Genomic DNA, 18742 nt, shown 5'->3' on the forward strand with positions numbered 1-18742 from the left:
TGGCAAGAACAGCTCAAATAAGCAAAGAGAAATGACAGTCCATCATTACTTTAAGACATGAAGGTCAGTCAATACGGAACATTTCAAGAACTTTGAAAGTATGTGTTATTTCATAGTTTTGATGTCTTCACTATTATTCTACAATGTAGAAAATCGTAAAAAATTAAGAAAAACCCTTGAATGAGTAGGTGTGTCCTAACTTTTGACGCATGATGTATATTTGATTGAAAACATATCAAAATGAGGATCAATATCTGTGTGTTCCAGAACCTGAATGAATTCACAATCAGAATTCATTTTTAAACATATGCACAATGGTAAACAAGTCAATGTCATAAACAACAAATACATTTATAAAACAAATTCAGGAATTGAGTTCATTGAAAACATTTTGTTTTACTGAAGTACAATTGTCATTAATACAAACTATAGTAATTGTGATATAAAAGGAGGGCAAACTTGTTTCATGTGGCTATTAGTTATTGATTGTAACAGAAAAATTACAGAATATGGGTTTGTGAAATTGTTTTGGACAGATACATGTGCATATGTCTACTTTATATTTACTGACCTCACTTCTATGTATAATTCATTATATTAAAGTTTAATAAAATTCACAAATCATATGAACATGTTGTAAACCTTTTTGATACATTTCCAGTAGCCAGATGACAGCAATTGAAGATAGACAATTATCACCTCACAAGAGTTGTAATGCGACCTGGATTTGAACCCTATTGATTAGAGACCCTATCAATCACATTTTAATTACAGCTATTATCAATCACATGTTGCATTGTGTGTGCCAGAAAATGGGGCCGTTTGAGGTGTTATATAGCCTAAATAGCCTAGTGTATTCTTTAATGTTTTGGGAGTAACCTTAATACTTAAAGCATTAAACACACCTATAAACTCACTGCCAATAGGTACTTATCACAGTGGTAGAACAAAAGCCGTACCTGCTGCGTGCCGCCCCATAGCGACGAACCTACGGTTTCTACTTGTAGAATAGTCGCCAACAACTTCACTTTGAGCCAATCAGAGGGCACGATCCCCCACGCGGGGGAGCCAACACAAAAAGTTAAAACGGAGGGCATTTTCTACATCCACGGATGAGCCAGTCACACTTCATATGCAATGTAGGCTATGGGATGGTAGCTGGGTCACTGCCTCATGACTTTTGTAGAACGTATATCTTTTTTATGTTTTTGTATTCTATCAAAAAAAGAACATGTTTGACTTTCAGAAAAACATATTGGTCAATCTCAATAAATTTGGAGCCTAAATTAGCCATAGCTCTGTGAGTGAGCGATATTGAGCTAGCATAATGGTGAACACTTGAACATAATTTTTACTTCAATAACATATTTTAACATTTTTTTCTCTATAATTTAGCCTAGCAGGGTGTATGAGTGGGACATACAAACAACATGAAACATGGAAAAATAGATACAACTGAGTGTTTGTATTTATTTAGCTTTGCACCATTATTTTCACACCAAATAAATGAGGACACTTCCTGAATGTGGTGTCATTGTAAAGGGGTTGTTTTCTTAATTGGAGAACAACAAACTAACAGGGTGGAAAGTGATATCATGGACACACAGATCATCTTAAATAAAATAATAATAAATACCCTGTACATGTGACTATTAAACTGAATCTCGGAACTAAATACTTCCTCCAAGCTAGCAAACCACTGTGGCTAGTATTGACATTATAATTACATCATTACATTAGCTATTTTTCATGAAAAACTGCCTGTGTTAGCTGCCGAGTTAGTGGTGTCCTTTATGTTGTGTTAGCTTGCGAATATGCTAACGTTAGCTAGCTAGCTAAACATTTGGCTATGGACTGGCAGTGTGGGATTATGGAGAGTGACTTTAATTGTTTCTTCGTCATCTTGCTAGGTAGTTATCTAGCTGTTGCCATCTGGCTAGTATAAACAAGGTTTTCTACAAAATAGCAACATTAGCGCAATCTAAACCTACACACAGAGACATGCATTGCCAAACAACGCTAGTACCACCTCCTGGTTTGGCGTATTTTAACAAGGTGGCTGACCAATTCAAGGTCTTTGTTGTGTGAACACAGAAGATATTGACTGCTGACACTGTTCAGGGGTGCTAAATACTGTTTAACAATCCTACTGGTGTGTCTGAGCTAAAAGTGTCACATTATCACGGAGTCATGTGGACAATTTAGCAAGTTTAGAAGATTAAGCAAGATTAGTGCAAAATGAACCCATGCATTTACCAAACATTTAATTTAAGTGATGTTTTGTGAGACCATCAGTCATTCGCATGACATTAGCATGACAAGCAGGTTGACTCACCTCATCGGTAGGTCACAGGTCACATTACTTTTGTTTTTATTCATTTTGATCTTATTACAAAACTTGTTCCAGTTATAAACATGTTCAATTGAAACCCCAAAGAGGCATAATAGTGTCCACAAGATAAGGCACTGGTAAGGAATATATAAAAGGGGGCCAAGATACATTATGTAAGACAGGAGTAAAAAGGAATAGTGAAATACATCAACATAATTTAGTTGAATTTAATGCTTATTTTGAACTACATTTTTATTCAATTTAACCAATCCTTTCTTTCAGATGTTGTTCACACCCAAAAAGAGTGGGTTTGGAAAAGTTTGGATTCATATTAATATTTTTTGTACACTTTAAATAATGACCAAGCAGTATAAACAATTTTGCAAGAAGACTGGTCAGTATCCGAACTTAAAATCTAAGCACTAGTGTTTTCAAGTTAAAAAAGTTACTTTGAAAGCTTGTTTGCCAGGATACATATGGGCTACTGTATTCATGAAATTCTAAACAAAATGAATGATCACGTAATCAAAACAGATTGATTTACTCCTGTTATTGGTGTATGATGAATCCACAAGGTTTTCCTTCTGCATTTCTTCCATCGCAACAATGCAGTACAATATTGCCATTCACCAATGAACTTCCACCTTCCTTCCTTCCTTCCTTCCTTCCTTCCTTCCTTCCTTCCTTCCTTCCTTCCTTCCTTCCTTCCTTCCTTCCTTCCTTCCTTCCTTCCTTCCTTCATTCCTTCCTTCCTGTGTCTTCGTTCAACGTCGTTATGACATCATTTGAACCAGTTTTGCCCACTAGGTAAGGAGTCTGGGGTCTATTCAGTGAGGTGAAACGTTTTGAACGTTGCAGATAGAACAGTAATGGATAGAGCTAACATGATTCCATATTCTACCTGAAAGATAATCATGTCTCTCTATACAATATATTTGTATCTGAACATTCTTTAAAAAAACAATTATTACGTTTTTTCTCTATCTGAACATTCTGTAACATTGCTCCCTCCTGAACACACCCCTTGCTGTGAAACAATATTCACAATTTTCATGAGCCCTACTCTTGTGCCATCACCAGACATCAGACAAACGTATATGTGTGCGTTTGTGTCTGTGTGTGCATGTATGTCTGTGTACGTTTTTGCATATATGTAGGCCTACTAGGTCTTAATTATATAGGAATGAGAGGCACTGATACCCACCCTTGACAGTACACTCCCAAGAATATACACATGGAAATAACTGTAATCTGGCCCTATAACCACATATATAAGGTCATAGCTGGCTTTCTCTGTCTCTTTCTCTCTGTAGGTATCTTCTCTCGCCAGGAGTCTGAGTCTCTGCTGATGAACGCTTCGGAGAGATCTGGGTTACACCATAGAGATAGATAGAAGACTCATCTCTTTTGTGTTTAAAAAAAGTGTAAAGCTAATATTGCTGATTTAGTCCTGAAACCAAATATTGTGTGTCATTCATTTATTGTGGCCACTAGATGGCGTTAATAAAGTTTAAAGCCATTTACAAACCATAGCATCCAATTTAAAGAAGAAGGCAATACTCTGATCATTGGCTGATTGCTCCCAACGCAAAAGAACCCCCGGCCAGTTGACTACTTTAAAATGGTGGATGTCCATGATAAAACAAGTTATATCCATGATGATTCCTCTATCTATCTCTATAGGGTTACACCCTAAGCTACCCCACCACCTGTGGCTTCAAACACTTCCTGGTGGAGGTCATCACTACATCGGGAGGAGAGCTCCAACAGGAGTCACGTTGATTAAGAAACTGTTCCACTGACGTCAGGGGTCTATTTCAGTAATACCCCTCCACCCTCCTGACAAACATACCTGTCCTCCATGACACCTGGTGAAAGGAAATTTAAATTCTAGTTCCAGAATGGAAAACTTTCTCATTGAAAATGAATGACACTTTTCAGTTCTTACTTTGACATTTCAATTTATCTCCTGACTTGATGGAATTGAAATTGCATTTCAGCCCCCGGAAAGAGAGCACTGTCACACAAAAACAATGGAGTGAACTTATGGCCCTATTCAGTCAAAACAATGACTGGGTAAAAACATATGTAAATCACAAACAACATTCCTGTGTGGCCACTGTAGAATTCGATAAGATATTCAATTTATGCTGAGGACAACAGATTAGTGTTTCAACAAAATATAACCTTCAATGTTTAATCTGATTCCATATTATGTTATCAAATGCAAGAGGCTTAGTCAAGACTGATGGATCTAGGCTGGTAGCAACTAGGCAGCCATCATACAATCAGATCTCCCCAAATGTAACTTATATAAATATATAGTTTACAATTACCAAAAGGCTACAATGAGCTGATACTGGTAATCAAAGTCTATCTTTATAATTGAATATATTTAGATCAGAGGATACACCATGAGTATTGACGCGTTCACATGCTAGTCGGAACTAGGAAACTCCGACTTGCAGCTAACATTTCAGAGTTTCCTTGTTCCGACTAGGATGTGAAGCGTGGCATAACTTTACCAATTAACCATAAGCAGTCAACAAGTATTGCTCTGAAATATGAGGAATGATATAGGCTAATGCTTCAAGTAAAAGTAATCAAAGTTTATTATTACAATGAATGCAACAAGATACAATTAATAATGTGAAATAGGCTATACCGTAGGCTAAGGTCGTCAAGGTAAAATGGAAAGAAAAGTATACGAATAATGCTGCGGTCAAAACAACTGGGAACTCGGAAATCTCTGACTTCCGACTTCAGTGCATTCAAGACAACTGGGAACTCGGATTTCCAAGTCGGAAACTCAGGCATCTATCTTGAGCTCTGACTTTCCGACCTGAAGATCCCTGACCTCATGATTTGAGCTCGTTTTTTCATAGTTCCCAGTTGTCTTGAAAACACCATTATTGGCTTGAATGGTTCCACCTCAACTAACCTCCTCCCGACCGCCTTCCCTTTTTGAAGACATTTATTTTCATTGTTAGAGTGGCCAATGGAGTATCTGGTCAATATAATGGATAATCTGTTAAATTGTTTTATTGAAATTCCATACATTTTGAAGGAAACAAATTCAAATGTGTTACAAAAATCTATACATCCTTCTAAAAAATTGTAACACAGAACATCACAAACAAACACAAAAACACAAAAACAGAAACACATAGCCTACAGGGCTTTTGCATTCAAAGACATTTGAAACGCTTAAGAGTATCAATTGATTTCAATACCTTCTTATTCTTACAGGACATAGTATACAATGTGGCAAAGTAATTATTCAAATCTACCTTTCAAAATATTGAATAGTATGTCTTTTTCTTTAAAAATGGATTTTATGGATGTAATATTTAGCAATTATAATCAAATTCATCACATACTTTTCGTTAGTGAAGAATCTTGGACTATCAAAAATAAAAAGCTTGCAGATGGATGTCCCTACCAAATCCGAAGATCCACCTAGTCACATACATTGGAAAAACAAATGCTCAAGTGATTATTTCCCAGATTGTACATTTGAACATTTCTCATCAATATTTCTAATATATTTAGAAATACTTTCGTTGGACGACTAACACCTATGAGTTATTATAGTGTCCTCTATCTAGCTCGATGACTGGCACCCACTTAGCTGTCAGTGTAATATTATGACGTAGTTTCCGGTATCACGCCCGCGGCCCGACTCACCAAAAAAACAAACAGTCGAACTGGCAAGGAGCAGTCAAAAAAGGGGTCGAAAATACTCAAAACATCTACAGTAAGTTAACGTTGTGTATGAATAAACCTCCCGTCCCTGATACTGTCATGACGTTCGTATTATCAAGACAAGTAGCAAACAAACGTTTCATGATATGCTAACGTAACGTTAGATTGGCTAATAGCTAGCTACATCTGCCAGCTAGTCTAGGTAGCTAGCAACACTAATCTCTGACGTTTTGATAGCACAACACTAGTGAGACTAACGTCTATTTGTCAGATATGCCAAAGTAGTTGTCATACATATATTATCAACATAGACTAGTTTTGGTAGCTAGTGTAAACAATAAACAAGTAGCTAGCTAACTAGTGTCTGGCTGGATGGCTCGTTTTGACAGCTGTATGACGCAACGCGACAGGTGTTCAGAAGTCAAGACTCGAATGTCTCCCCCTGAATTGTTGCTAGCTAGGTCAGGGGTGTCAGAGGTCCAGTGTCTGTTTATCCGTGACTTGTCTGTTGAATATAGTCAAATGCTGACTAAGCACTTGAGCAACAATATTTTCTTCAACTGGCCATACATAGGATAACATAATGATCATCAGGACTGGCTGTGTGTATCACTCATTAATTACATTATAAAAGCATTTAAAAGTATTAGCTAGCTAGCTAGCCAATATCCCAGTTTTTTAAATCAATTGACATAAACAATTCCAGACTGTCACTGTGTGATATTTCAATCTGTGCATGTCAATACATTTGAGTAGCCTAGCTAGTACCACAAGTAAGGACATTCAAAAAGTTTTGATTAATAACTGTATGTTTGAGAAGTATCGTCTCAATCACTTTCTCTCTATTTGACAGAACCTCAAGAAGCATAGCTGCTTCACTCTCCACCAGGATCACATCGTGATTGGACACAGAACTGTCTCCCCACCAATGATAGCTCTTTAGAGGGGAAATTACCCTGTCCACCACAGTCATTGGCTGAGCTGGACTTGTGGTCAAAATGATGAAGAGGATCTGAGGGAGTCTTCCTCCTCAGGTGTAGGAGACGAGCACTGTCTTCTCCCATCCCCTGGACACACCCATTAATATGAACCATGGACCCAGGAGCAGTTGACAGTCCCGTCACCTTAGTCATCAAGGCCCCCAACCAGAAGTATGACGACCAGACAATAAACTGTTTTCTCAACTGGACGGTGGAGAAACTGAAGAGTCACATCTCTAATGTGTACCCAAGCAAGCCGGTAAGTGGGTACTGCCTTTTTTTTGTTTCCTCATCCCCACCATTCCATGAACTAAGTGGAGTGGATAGGGCAAGGGGAACTGTCCGCCTGGAGAGCTACTGGGTGTGCAGGCTTTTGCTCCAGCTCTGCTCTAGGCCTAACTCTCAAAGGAATAACCACAGTAAAAGTATCTGCAAAGTATACTGAACAAAAATATAAACGCAACATGCAACAATTTCAAAGATTGTACTGAGTTACAGTTCATATAATCAGTCAATTGAAATAAATGCATTAGGCCCTAATCTATGGATTTCACATGATTGGGAATACAGATACCTTTTTTATTTTTTTAAGTAAGGGCGTGGATCAGAAAACCAGTCAGTATCTGGTGTGACCACCATTTGCCTCATGCAGTGCGACACATCTCCTTCGCATAGAGTTGATCAGGCTGTTGATTATGGCCTGTGGAATGTTGTCCCACTCTTCAATGGCTGTGCGAAGTTGCTGGATATTGGTGGGAACTGGAACATGCTGTAATACACGTCGATCCAGAGCATCCCAAACATGCTCAATGGGTGACATGTCTGGTGAGTATGCAGGCCATGGAAGAACTGGGACATTTTTTAGCTTCCAGGAATTGTGTATAGATCCTTGGAACATGGTGTTGTGCATTATCATGCTGAAACATGAGGTGATGGTGACGGATGAATGGCACAACAATGGGCCTCAGGATCTCGACACGGTATCTCTGTGCATTCAAATGGCCATCGATAAAATGCAATTGTGTTCATTGTACGTAGCTTATGCCTGCCCATACCATAACCCCACCGCCACCATGGGGCACTCTGTTCACAACGTTGACATCAGCAAACCGCTCACCCACACGACGCCATACACATGGTCTGCGGTTGTAAGGCCGGTTGGACGTACTGCCAACTTCTCTAAAACGATGTTGGAGGCGGCTTATGGTACAGAAATTAACATTACATTCTCTGGCAACAGCTCTGGTGGACATTCCTGCAGTCAGCATGCCAATTGCACGCTCCCTCATAACTTGAGACATCTGTGGCATTGTGTTGTGCAACAAAACTGCACATTTTAGAGTGACCTTTAATTGTCCCCAGCACAAGGTGCACCTGTGTAATGATCATGCTGTTTAATTAGCTTCTTGATATGCCACACTTGTCAGGTGGATGGATTATCTTGGCAAAGGAGAAATGCTCACAAATAGGGATGTAAACTAATTTCTGCACAAAATTTGAGCAAAATAATATTTTTGTGTGTATGGAACATTTCTGGTATCTTTTATTTCAGCTCATGAAGCATCGGACCAACACTTTACATGTTGCGCTTATATTTTTGTTCAGTATAGTATTGAAGTAGACTTACTTCTCTAGAATTTGAGGAAGAAACAAGCCCAGATTTTTCATGTTATACACTTGTGAGGTAATTGTAATTGGGCTATTCATCTTAGCATTTTATATAACCAAAGGAGGCTATAGACAGAGTCTCATTGTTTTCTAGCTGAGCTCCATAAACCTGAAGAGATATCACAGCTGTTGAGTAAATCTCAAAAGTGGACATCCACGGGGGAAAGCAGAACAACACTGTAACCACAGCAACAAACCAAGCATCCTAAATGAAGGGATTAGTTCATGGTTATTATCTTAATAGTTCAGTTACAAGGGTAAGGTTTTCCACAATGAATGACACAGTGTGTTCTCTGCCACATTGTTTATTTGTGAGCACTATCTTGCTGCGCCTTGACCACAAAAACAAAACAGAAACACATCTATCACTTCTGAACATAGACTACATTTTTGGGATTTGAAATGTTTGCTTTTACATGTACATAGGTCTACATTTACATACATCATGTGAAACAATTTTGTAAGGCATTGTCTTGTGACGCTGCAGGCATGCATTCCGGTGTGTAATCTACCCTAATGTAATCTAATCTGAAAATGCTTAATTTCTTCTGGAACACAAACTAGGTTTCCATCCAATTGGCGCCAGATTTTCATGCAAATATTCTAAAATCTACATTAAAAACAATATGCACATTTTCCAACCAGAGATGTTTCCAGTGCGTGATGACCTAGTGCACATACAAATATATTTAGCGGTTAAATTCCCATGTACCGAATAAAAAAAAAAAAAAAAGTTAAATGTGTTTCCATCGCATTTTCAACTCTACTGATGGTTTTCTCACAAAAAATGTTGCGTTATATAGCGAATGTGCCCACTCTGGTATTGGCACGTGCGCTCTAGCCAACAGAGCAAGCGCACGTGTACGTATAGCCTACTTGATGTGATTATTATGGAAAAAAAGAGCGAGATTATTTAGATTTTTCAAACGGAAGCCAACCATTGATTATCATGTCACCAGAATAAGACCCTCAATATTTATTGGAAATGAGCATTAAGCTCATCACCTTACACTTTAATCACCCTGTGAAGTTCATCATAACCTATTTAATCTGTAGCCTAATAAACTGCATGCTTTCCCGACGAGTCATAGTGGGATGACCACACATGTCATCGCGTGACTCCAAGTTTACTTTGATATGTTGGTTATTATATCAATATTTGCGCATAAAAGCATTTCCATCGACGTTAAGCCTTAATTCATTTTACAGACACAAAAAGATCCCACCTTGTCTAGCATATTTTGTTTTGTCGGAATTTGGAAAGTTTACCCAAAAACGTTCTGTTTCCATCAGGCCTGTCATTACATGTTTTATCCGACATGTACTTTACTCGCATAGAAATGTTGGATGGAAACCTGGTGATTTGAGGAATGCTTATCTCACCCCACACCTTCATATTATCCCACACCATGTTTTCTCTAAAGACAGCTGATTCCTCCCAGGTACAAAGCCTATTCTGTTACTGATGTCATGTACTGTCACTGTATCAGATTAGTGAAACATTTAGGTCTATGGTTACAATAGTACTTCTGTATTAATAAACATACATACAGTGGGGAGAACAAGTATTTGATACACTGCCGATTTTGCAGGTTTTCCTACTTACAAAGCATGTAGAGGTCTGTAATTTTTATCATAGGTACACTTCAACTGTGAGAGACGGAATCTAAAAAAATCCAGAAAATCACATTGTACGATTTTTAAGTAATTAATTTGCATTTTATTGCATGACATAAGTATTTGATCACCTACCAACCAGTAAGAATTCCGGCTCTCACAGACCTGTTAGTTTTTCTTTAAGAAGCCCTCCTGTTCTCCACTCATTACCTGTATTAACTGCACCTGTTTGAACTCGTTACCTGTATAAAAGACACCTGTCCACACACTCAATCAAACAGACTCCAACCTCTCCACAATGGCCAAGACCAGAGAGCTGTGTAAGGACATCAGGGATAAAATTGTAGACCTGCACAAGGCTGGGATGGGCTACAGGACAATAGGCAAGCAGCTTGGTGAGAAGGCAACAACTGTTGGCGCAATTATTAGAAAATGGAAGAAGTTCAAGATGACGGTCAATCACCCTCAGTCTGGGGCTCCATGCAAGATCTCACCTCGTGGGGCATCAATGATCATGAGGAAGGTGAGGGATCAGCCCAGAACTACACGGCAGGACCTGGTCAATGACCTGAAGAGAGCTGGGACCACAGTCTCAAAGAAAACCATTAGTAACACACTACGCTGTCATGGATTAAAATCCTGCAGCGCACGCAAGGTCCCCCTGCTCAAGCCAGCGCATCTCCAGGCCCGTCTGAAGTTTGCCAATGACCATCTGAATGATCCAGAGGAGGAATGGGAGAAGGTCAGGTGGTCTGATGAGACAAAAATAGAGCTTTTTGGTCTAAACTCCACTCGCCGTGTTTGGAGGAAGAAGAAGGATGAGTACAACCCCAAGAACACCATCCCAACCGTGAAGCATGGAGGTGGAAACATCATTCTTTGGATATGCTTTTCTGCAAAGGGGACAGGACGACTGCACCGTATTGAGGGGAGGATGGATGGGGCCATGTATTGCGAGATCTTGGCCAACAACCTCCTTCCCTCAGTAAGAGCATTGAAGATGGGTCGTGGCTGGGTCTTCCAGCATGACAACGACCCGAAACACACAGCCAGGGCAACTAAGGAGTGGCTCCGTAAGAAGCATCTCAAGGTCCTGGAGTGGCCTAGCCAGTCTCCAGACCTGAACCCAATAGAAAATCTTCGGAGGGAGCTGAAAGTCCGTATTGCCCAGCGACAGCCCCGAAACCTGAAGGATCTGGAGAAGGTCTGTATGGAGGAGTGGGCCAAAATCCCTGCTGCAGTGTGTGCAAACCTGGACAAGACCTACAGGAAAAGTATGATCTCTGTAATTGCAAACAAAGGTTTCTGTACCAAATATTAAGTTCTGCTTTTCTGATGTATCAAATACTTATGTCATGCAATAAAATGCAAATTAATTACTTAAAAATCATACAATGTGATTTTCTGGATTTTTGTTTTAGATTCCGTCTCTCACAGTTGAAGTGTACCTATGATAAAAATTACAGACCTCTACATGCTTTGTAAGTAGGAAAACCTGCAAAATCGGCAGTGTATCAAATACTTGTTCTCCCCACTGTATGTATGTGCAATAAATATTGCCTTACCCCACCACCTTGTTGATATACTTTCAGCACCATTGTTCTTGCAAAATTAAGAGCTAGAGACACGTTACATTTCCATAATTTTTGCATTCGGGGCCTATCAGCCCAAACTATGTGATTTAAATTCTCTAGTAGCGTATTCTGCAACATAGGCTTTCTCAGACTGACAGTTGTGTTGTCTTAGTCATCCAAGGATCAGCGGCTGGTATACTCGGGTCATCTCCTCCAGGACCACCTGCAGCTGAGGGATGTCCTCAGGAAGGTAAACACCACCCTCGACCTTGTCTCTGTTTTTCCACTGTGGCATATGGTCGAGAAGTTGGGAGGATAGTGGACTAACACTATATCTGAAATGTTAGAATTGGTATGCAATATCACAGAAACCTCACTCAACATAACAGGCTGACTGCTGACCATTTACTGCATAGGGCCCACCCCCTTGTGTGTCTGTGAGAGAGGGTGAGCGTGAGGTTGAAGAGACTGTGACGGTATAACAATAGCTGATCTGATGTAGTAAGCAACATTGTTGAGGTTGGCTTTGACCCTGAATTCTAGCCTCTTCCCTGAAATCACCCCCCCCCCACCCCCCTCTATTTCTCTCTCCCTCCCTCTCTCTCACTCCCTCCAATCACCAAAACAGAATCAAATGATTAATTACGCCCCTCTCCTTTTCCCCCACATCCAACCCTCTATTTCCGCCAACAGCAGGAGGGTTATCACATGATGCACCTGGTGTGTGCCTCCCGTAGCCCCCCAGCATCGCCCACGCCCCGCAGCGTCGCCCCCAGCCCTGTGACCTCTGACCCCAGCTTCAGCTCTGGGGTACGTCCAATGGTGTGGAGTCATTCTGTGGAGCTCAACAATTCAATCAGATAGAAATTAAATGTCTAGAACACATAACAGAATGCTCTGTCATGTGGAATGGAGAGTAGGGTGGGGTCTATATGTTACATTTCTAGTTGGTGACTTGGAACGTATCCCTTAGTTGTCTTTGCAGTAGGGCTGGGCGATATGGCCAAAATATCATATCACAATATTTTTCAATTTTTTTACGGTATTGGAGGTTTTTGAATAACATTTTTAAATATGCTTTATTAGTAGTGCATGACCCTAGGGTGGCAACACATACATTCTAAGTGTTTTTAATAGGGCTTTGTACATTCAATGAAACTTCAACCAAAAGTTGGAATATAGTGGGCACTTTGAATCCAGTGTTTGACACAATGAATGAAAAAGCAAGGGAGGGGTTATCGTGACAGGGTAGGAACCAAAGTGTTGGTCAGTGTTTCCCATTGGACCCTAATTAATGTTACATTAAATGTTTTCACTTACTGTAGCTTTGATGTAGCTAAAATATGAATGCTTCTCCTATTCCTCTCTTATTTAGGATATACCGTTGCAGAAACAACATGCTGATCTAGGCCTACACCATCGCTGGTATCAGGCTGTATTAGATAGCTAGCTACGTTTTCTCTGATTAGCCAGCTAACTAGCCATTAGCATTAGCGGCTAACACAATTTATTTTAGCCACAACTTGCTAAGAAAAGACAAACTAGCTGTTTGCAGACAGTAAGATACACAATCTAATAGTGTGATTATCGAATGCTTATGGAAAACAGCACCGTTGTCACCAACATCTGCAGCATTGACCATGCATTGACTTGAAGCATTGACTTCAAGTGGTTGTTGTGACTTGTGGTAGCGCAAAAACTGCTCTCCTTGAGTGACGGGGCGGGTCTTGGTGTGTGTGGAAGGAGAGAGACGACTCAAGTAGCAAACTGAGTAAACTATAAAAACTGACATTATTACACACGGTGGAATGGCGTAACACATTTAACAAAACAAACATTGAAATACCGTTATACAAGGTAAAGTAAAAACCCAAACCTGACCGTGCATCAATACCGGTATATAGTCAAATACGGTATACCGCCCAGCCCTACTTTGCAGCAGTCCTTATTCCCATAGTAGCATTGTTTTTTTTACCAATACATTAACGTTTTTTTTGTGAGTAAAAGTTTTTATTCCTCTTTCCTTCTTTGCTGGTTTATGATTGGTGTATATCTTGTTACTCAGAGTTCAAACAGTGCTGGCTCCACCTCCCAAGCCACGACACCAAATCAGGACAGTCAGTCCGCCTCCTCCTCAGTAGCAGGAAGTTATGATGGACTAAGGCATCGTGGAAGCTTCCCCCAATTTAACCCTCAAAATCCTACCTCCACTGCTATAATGCAATGGTAAGCACTGTTCTCGTGTATTGGGATCAATTCTACTTCCGTTTCTACCTAGTCAGGAAATGAAGTGAAGTTCAATTTAAAACTTAAAAAGATGGGGGGGGGGGGGAATGCAGAAAATATTGTGTGTGCATGGTTTTCATGGTTTTTGAATTACATTTTACATTTTACATTTTAGTCATTTAGCAGACGCTCTTATCCAGAGCGACTTACAGTTAGTGATTACATATTTATTTTTTATTTTTTTATACTGGCCCCCCGTGGGAATCGAACCCACAACCCTGGCGTTGCAAACGCCATGCTCTATCAACTGAGCTACATCCCTGCCGGCCATTCCCTCCCCTACCCTAGACGACGCTGGGCCAATTGTGCGCCGCCCATGAGTCTCCCGGTCGCGGCCGGCTGCGACAGAGCCTGGATTCGAACCAGGATCTCTAGTGGCACAGTTAGCACTGCGATGCAGTGCCTTAGACCACTGCGCCACTCAGGAGTACATTTCTAGTGACTTTGTTTTTCCTCCACAGGCCAGATGGGACGCAGGTCCCGGTACAGGGCGGTATGGCTGCAGGTGTGCCCCCCCACCCCATGTACATGCCCATGCAGGTCCTCTGGTGGCAGCAGATGTATGCACGCCACTACTACATGCAATAGTAAGTCAGGGTCGTCTGCACTTAGGGCCCAATCCTAACAACCCGTAAGGACCACAGACTTCTCTACGTGGGAATGAGTTATATTCACTAGCTTCTATCCGGTAAGACTTATTTATGTTTTTCTTTCTCTCCCCCAATCTCTCCCTCTCCCAGTCAAGCAGCAGTGGCAGCCTCACAGCCCCCCCCCCCCAGTCCCACCCTCTCCCCCCAACCCGCACAGCCCAATGAAGCTCCGCCTCCCCTGGGGCCTAACCCCGCCCCTAACCCCATCCCAGAGGACAGGCCGGCCAATCCCAACATCCAGATGAATGCCCAGGGTGGGGCCGTACTTGACGAGGACGAGTTGAACCGTGATTGGCTGGACTGGATGTACACGGTCTCCCGCGCCGCAATCTTGCTCAGCATCGTGTATTTCTACTCCTCCTTTGGCCGCTTCGTCATGGTGATAGGCGCCATGCTGCTCGTCTTCTTGTGAGTTCTCATCTGTACACTATCAGTTTGACATTAGAATGGATACTTTTGAAGGACCCTGTTTACTTTGTATTTGTGTGTGAGATACTCATTTTGTGATTGTGTGTGTTAACTAGGCACAGGGCTGGTTGGTTCCCTTTTAGGCCAGAGCTGCAGAACCCCAGAGGAGGTGGAGGAGGAGTGGGGTTAGCTCATCAGGATGAGGCAGAGAGACACCAGGACATCCAGGAGATGGTGGGTGCTCCCCGTCTAAGATGGACCCCATCTCTGTCTGTGTGGTTATGTTTTTCTGTCTGATCTGTCTCTGTGTCGAAGCTGGTCCACATTCTCTCTCTCCGTTTCTGCTTTTCAAACCGATGGTCCTTCTCTTATTCTCTTTCTTTTTCTCGTCCTGTTTCTCTCCATTTCAGGAGCAGATCATAGATGAAGGGCTGGAGGATGAGGAGGGCGACAGTGGAGAGGAAGGCCCAGAGGACCCGGCAGCCCCCGCTGCCCCCCGCCACCACGGCTTCCTGGCCGCCGCCTGGTCCTTCATCAGCACCTTCTTCACCTCCCTCATCCCAGAGGGACCCCCCCAACCCGCCAACTAAACCATGGAGGGAGACCCCCCCCCCCTCTCCTCCCCACCAACAAACTCCCATGCTGCCAACTAACAGACTGTAAAAAGAGCTGCACAGCAAAGGTGTGCAGTGTGGGAGAAGTCTTGAATAAATCAATGAACATCGAACAAACTAACATGTTATGCCATGTTAAACAAGCTAACAATACTTTATATTCCCGAGGCTTCTCTGCTTTGAGCATACAAACTGGTACACACACCTTTTTCCTTTGATCATGTCTGCTCATTCAGATTTTGGTGGCATTGAAAGGCCTCGAAGGGTCTTCCATTTTAAGCAGTAATACAGCCATTGCATTTATCGTTTTGTTTTTTTGAGACTAGATGAAAGGAAAGGACATACACACCTAAATGTGTATGAATATTGCAGTGACTCTAGCACATACAGTGGGGAGAACAAGTATTTGATACACTGCCAATTTTGCAGGTTTTCCTACTTACAAAGCATGTAGAGGTCTGTAATTTTTATCATAGGTACACTTCAACTGTGAGAGACAGAATCCAGAAAAAAATCCAGAAAATCACATTGTATGATTTTTAAGTAATTAATTTGCATTTTATTGCATGACCTAAGTATTTGATACATCAGAAAATCAGAACTTAATATTTGGTACAGAAACCTTTGTTTGCAATTACAGAGATCATACGTTTCCTGTAGGTCTTGACCAGGTTTGCATACTCTGCAGCAGGGATTTTGGCCCACTCCTCCATACAGACCTTCTCCAGATCCTTCTGGTTTCGTGGCTGTCGCTGGGCAATACAGACTTTCAGCTCCCTCCAAAGATTTTCTATTGGGTTCAGGTCTGGAGACTGGCTAGGCCACTCCAGGACCTTGAGATGCTTCTTACGGAACCACTCCTTAGTTGCCCTGGCTGTGGGTTTCGGGTCGTCATGCTGGAAGACCCAGCCACGACCCATCTTCAATGCTCTTACTGAGGGAAGGAGGTTGTTGGCCAAGATCTCGCGATACATGGCCCCATTCATCCTCCCCTCAATACAGTGCAGTCGTCCTGCACCCTTTGCAGAAAACGATCCCCAAAGAATGATGTTTCCACCTCCATGCTTCACGGTTGGGATGGTGTTCTTGGGGTTGTACTCATCCTTCTTCTTCCTCCAAACACGGCGAGTGGAGTTTAGACCAAAAAGCTCTATTTTTGTCTCATCAGACCACATGACCTTCTCCCATTCCTCCTCTGGATCATCCAGATGGTCATTGGCAAACTTCAGACGGGCCTGGACATGCGCTGGCTTGAGCAGGGGGACCTTGCGTGCGCTGCAGGATTTTAATCCATGACGGCGTAGTGTGTTACTAATGGTTTTCTTTGAGACTGTGGTCTCAGCTCTCTTCAGGTCATTGACCAGGTCCTGCCGTGTAGTTCTGGGCTGATCCCTCACCTTCCTCATGATCATTGATGCCCCACGAGGTGAGATCTTGCATGGAGCCCCAGACCAAGAGTGATTGACCGTCATCTTGAACTTCTTCCATTTTCTAATAATTGCGCCAACAGTTGTTGCCTTCTCACCAAGCTGCTTGCCTATTGTCCTGTAGCCCATCCCAGCCTTGTGCAGGTCTACAATTTTATCAGTGATGTCCTTACACAGCTCTCTGGTCTTGGCCATTGTGGAGAGGTTGGAGTCTGTTTGATTGAGTGTGTGGACAGGTGTCTTTTATACAGGTAACGAGTTCAAACAGGTGCAGTTAATACAGGTAATGAGTGGAGAACAGGAGGGCTTCTTAAAGAAAAACTAACAGGTCTGTGAGAGCCGGAATTCTTACTGGTTGGTAGGTGATCAAATACTTATGTCATGCAATAAAATGCAAATTAATTACTTAAAAATCGTACAATGTGATTTTCTGGATTTTTGTTTTAGATTCCGTCTCTCACAGTTGAAGTGTACCTATGATAAAAAATTACAGACCTCTACATGCTTTGTAAGTAGGAAACCCTGCAAAATCGGCAGTGTATCAAATACTTGTTCTCCCCACTGTATGTTTCTCCCTCTGTGTATATGAGCATTATCTATTTACATATAAGTATATACATCTTAATTCCTGACAAAATTGGTTTTTGAATAAAAGCCTTGTGGTTTCATATGTGTGAACTGCCTTCTATGATTGGTTCAATTGAAGGACAAGTGAAATGTTCTCTATTTGACCTACTGTATTTGGGAGTCACTAAGTGGAAGTTAGTGCTCTTTTTCATCTGGTGCAGTTGACATAATGGAATTTAATCATCCAGTCAAAGCCCTGTAACCATAGATATCCTATAATGAATATTCTATGTGTGAAACAGCTTAGATAACTCAGGAATTCTACTTCATCCTCCAAGATGGCTGCTTGATGACTTTACTCAAATCAAAATCAAATCAAAGGTTGTGTACACAGATTTGCAGATGTTATCGCAGGTGCAGTGAAATGCTTGTGTTTCTTGCTCCAATGGTGCAGTAATACCTAGCAATAAACTTCATACCCAACGGGCACCATGATGTTAAAGTAGAGGAGCAGCCCCAGGAGGAAAGGGAGAACCCATGGTATGTATGATGGTGGTTACTTCAACCCAGAATCCCTAACGGATTCTGAGGCCTTTTTTGAGACCACCTTCTGGGCGTCTGAAAACTGCAGAAACCTCTAGCCGACTTAACCTCTATAACAGAGGTAGGCAACCCTGTTCCTGGAGTGCTGCAGGTACTGCCAGATTTTGTGCCAACTAGGCACCACACTTGACCAATTGAGCTAATTGATCAGTTCAGAGATTAGGTTCTGAAATTTTTTTTGCCAACACTACAGATGGCTATATCGGTCTGCTAATACAAGACTAGTAAAGGCCCAGTGCACTACATTTTGCTAAGCTTGTGACGTGTATTATAAATTCTGAGGGTGATAGTTGATTTTGAGAAATAAATAT

At 41.5% G+C, this 18742-nt stretch overlaps 1 protein-coding gene across 1 annotated transcript; it reads left to right on the forward strand.

Moving 5' to 3' along the window:
• Nucleotides 1-5997: 5997 nt before the first annotated feature.
• On the forward strand, nt 5998-16285 carry LOC121570033 (homocysteine-responsive endoplasmic reticulum-resident ubiquitin-like domain member 2 protein). The gene is made up of 9 exons (XM_041881480.2): nt 5998-6089; nt 6891-7276; nt 12049-12126; nt 12570-12686; nt 13942-14102; nt 14624-14749; nt 14903-15220; nt 15337-15454; nt 15631-16285. The coding sequence occupies exons 2-9, from the start codon at nt 7130-7132 to the stop codon at nt 15808-15810; spliced, it is 1245 nt and encodes a 414-aa protein (XP_041737414.2). The 5' UTR covers nt 5998-6089; nt 6891-7129; the 3' UTR covers nt 15811-16285.
• The last annotated feature ends 2457 nt before the right edge of the window (nt 16286-18742 follow it).

Source organism: Coregonus clupeaformis, unplaced genomic scaffold (assembly GCF_020615455.1).
Source record: "Coregonus clupeaformis isolate EN_2021a unplaced genomic scaffold, ASM2061545v1 scaf0954, whole genome shotgun sequence".
Lineage (NCBI taxonomy): Eukaryota > Metazoa > Chordata > Actinopteri > Salmoniformes > Salmonidae > Coregonus > Coregonus clupeaformis.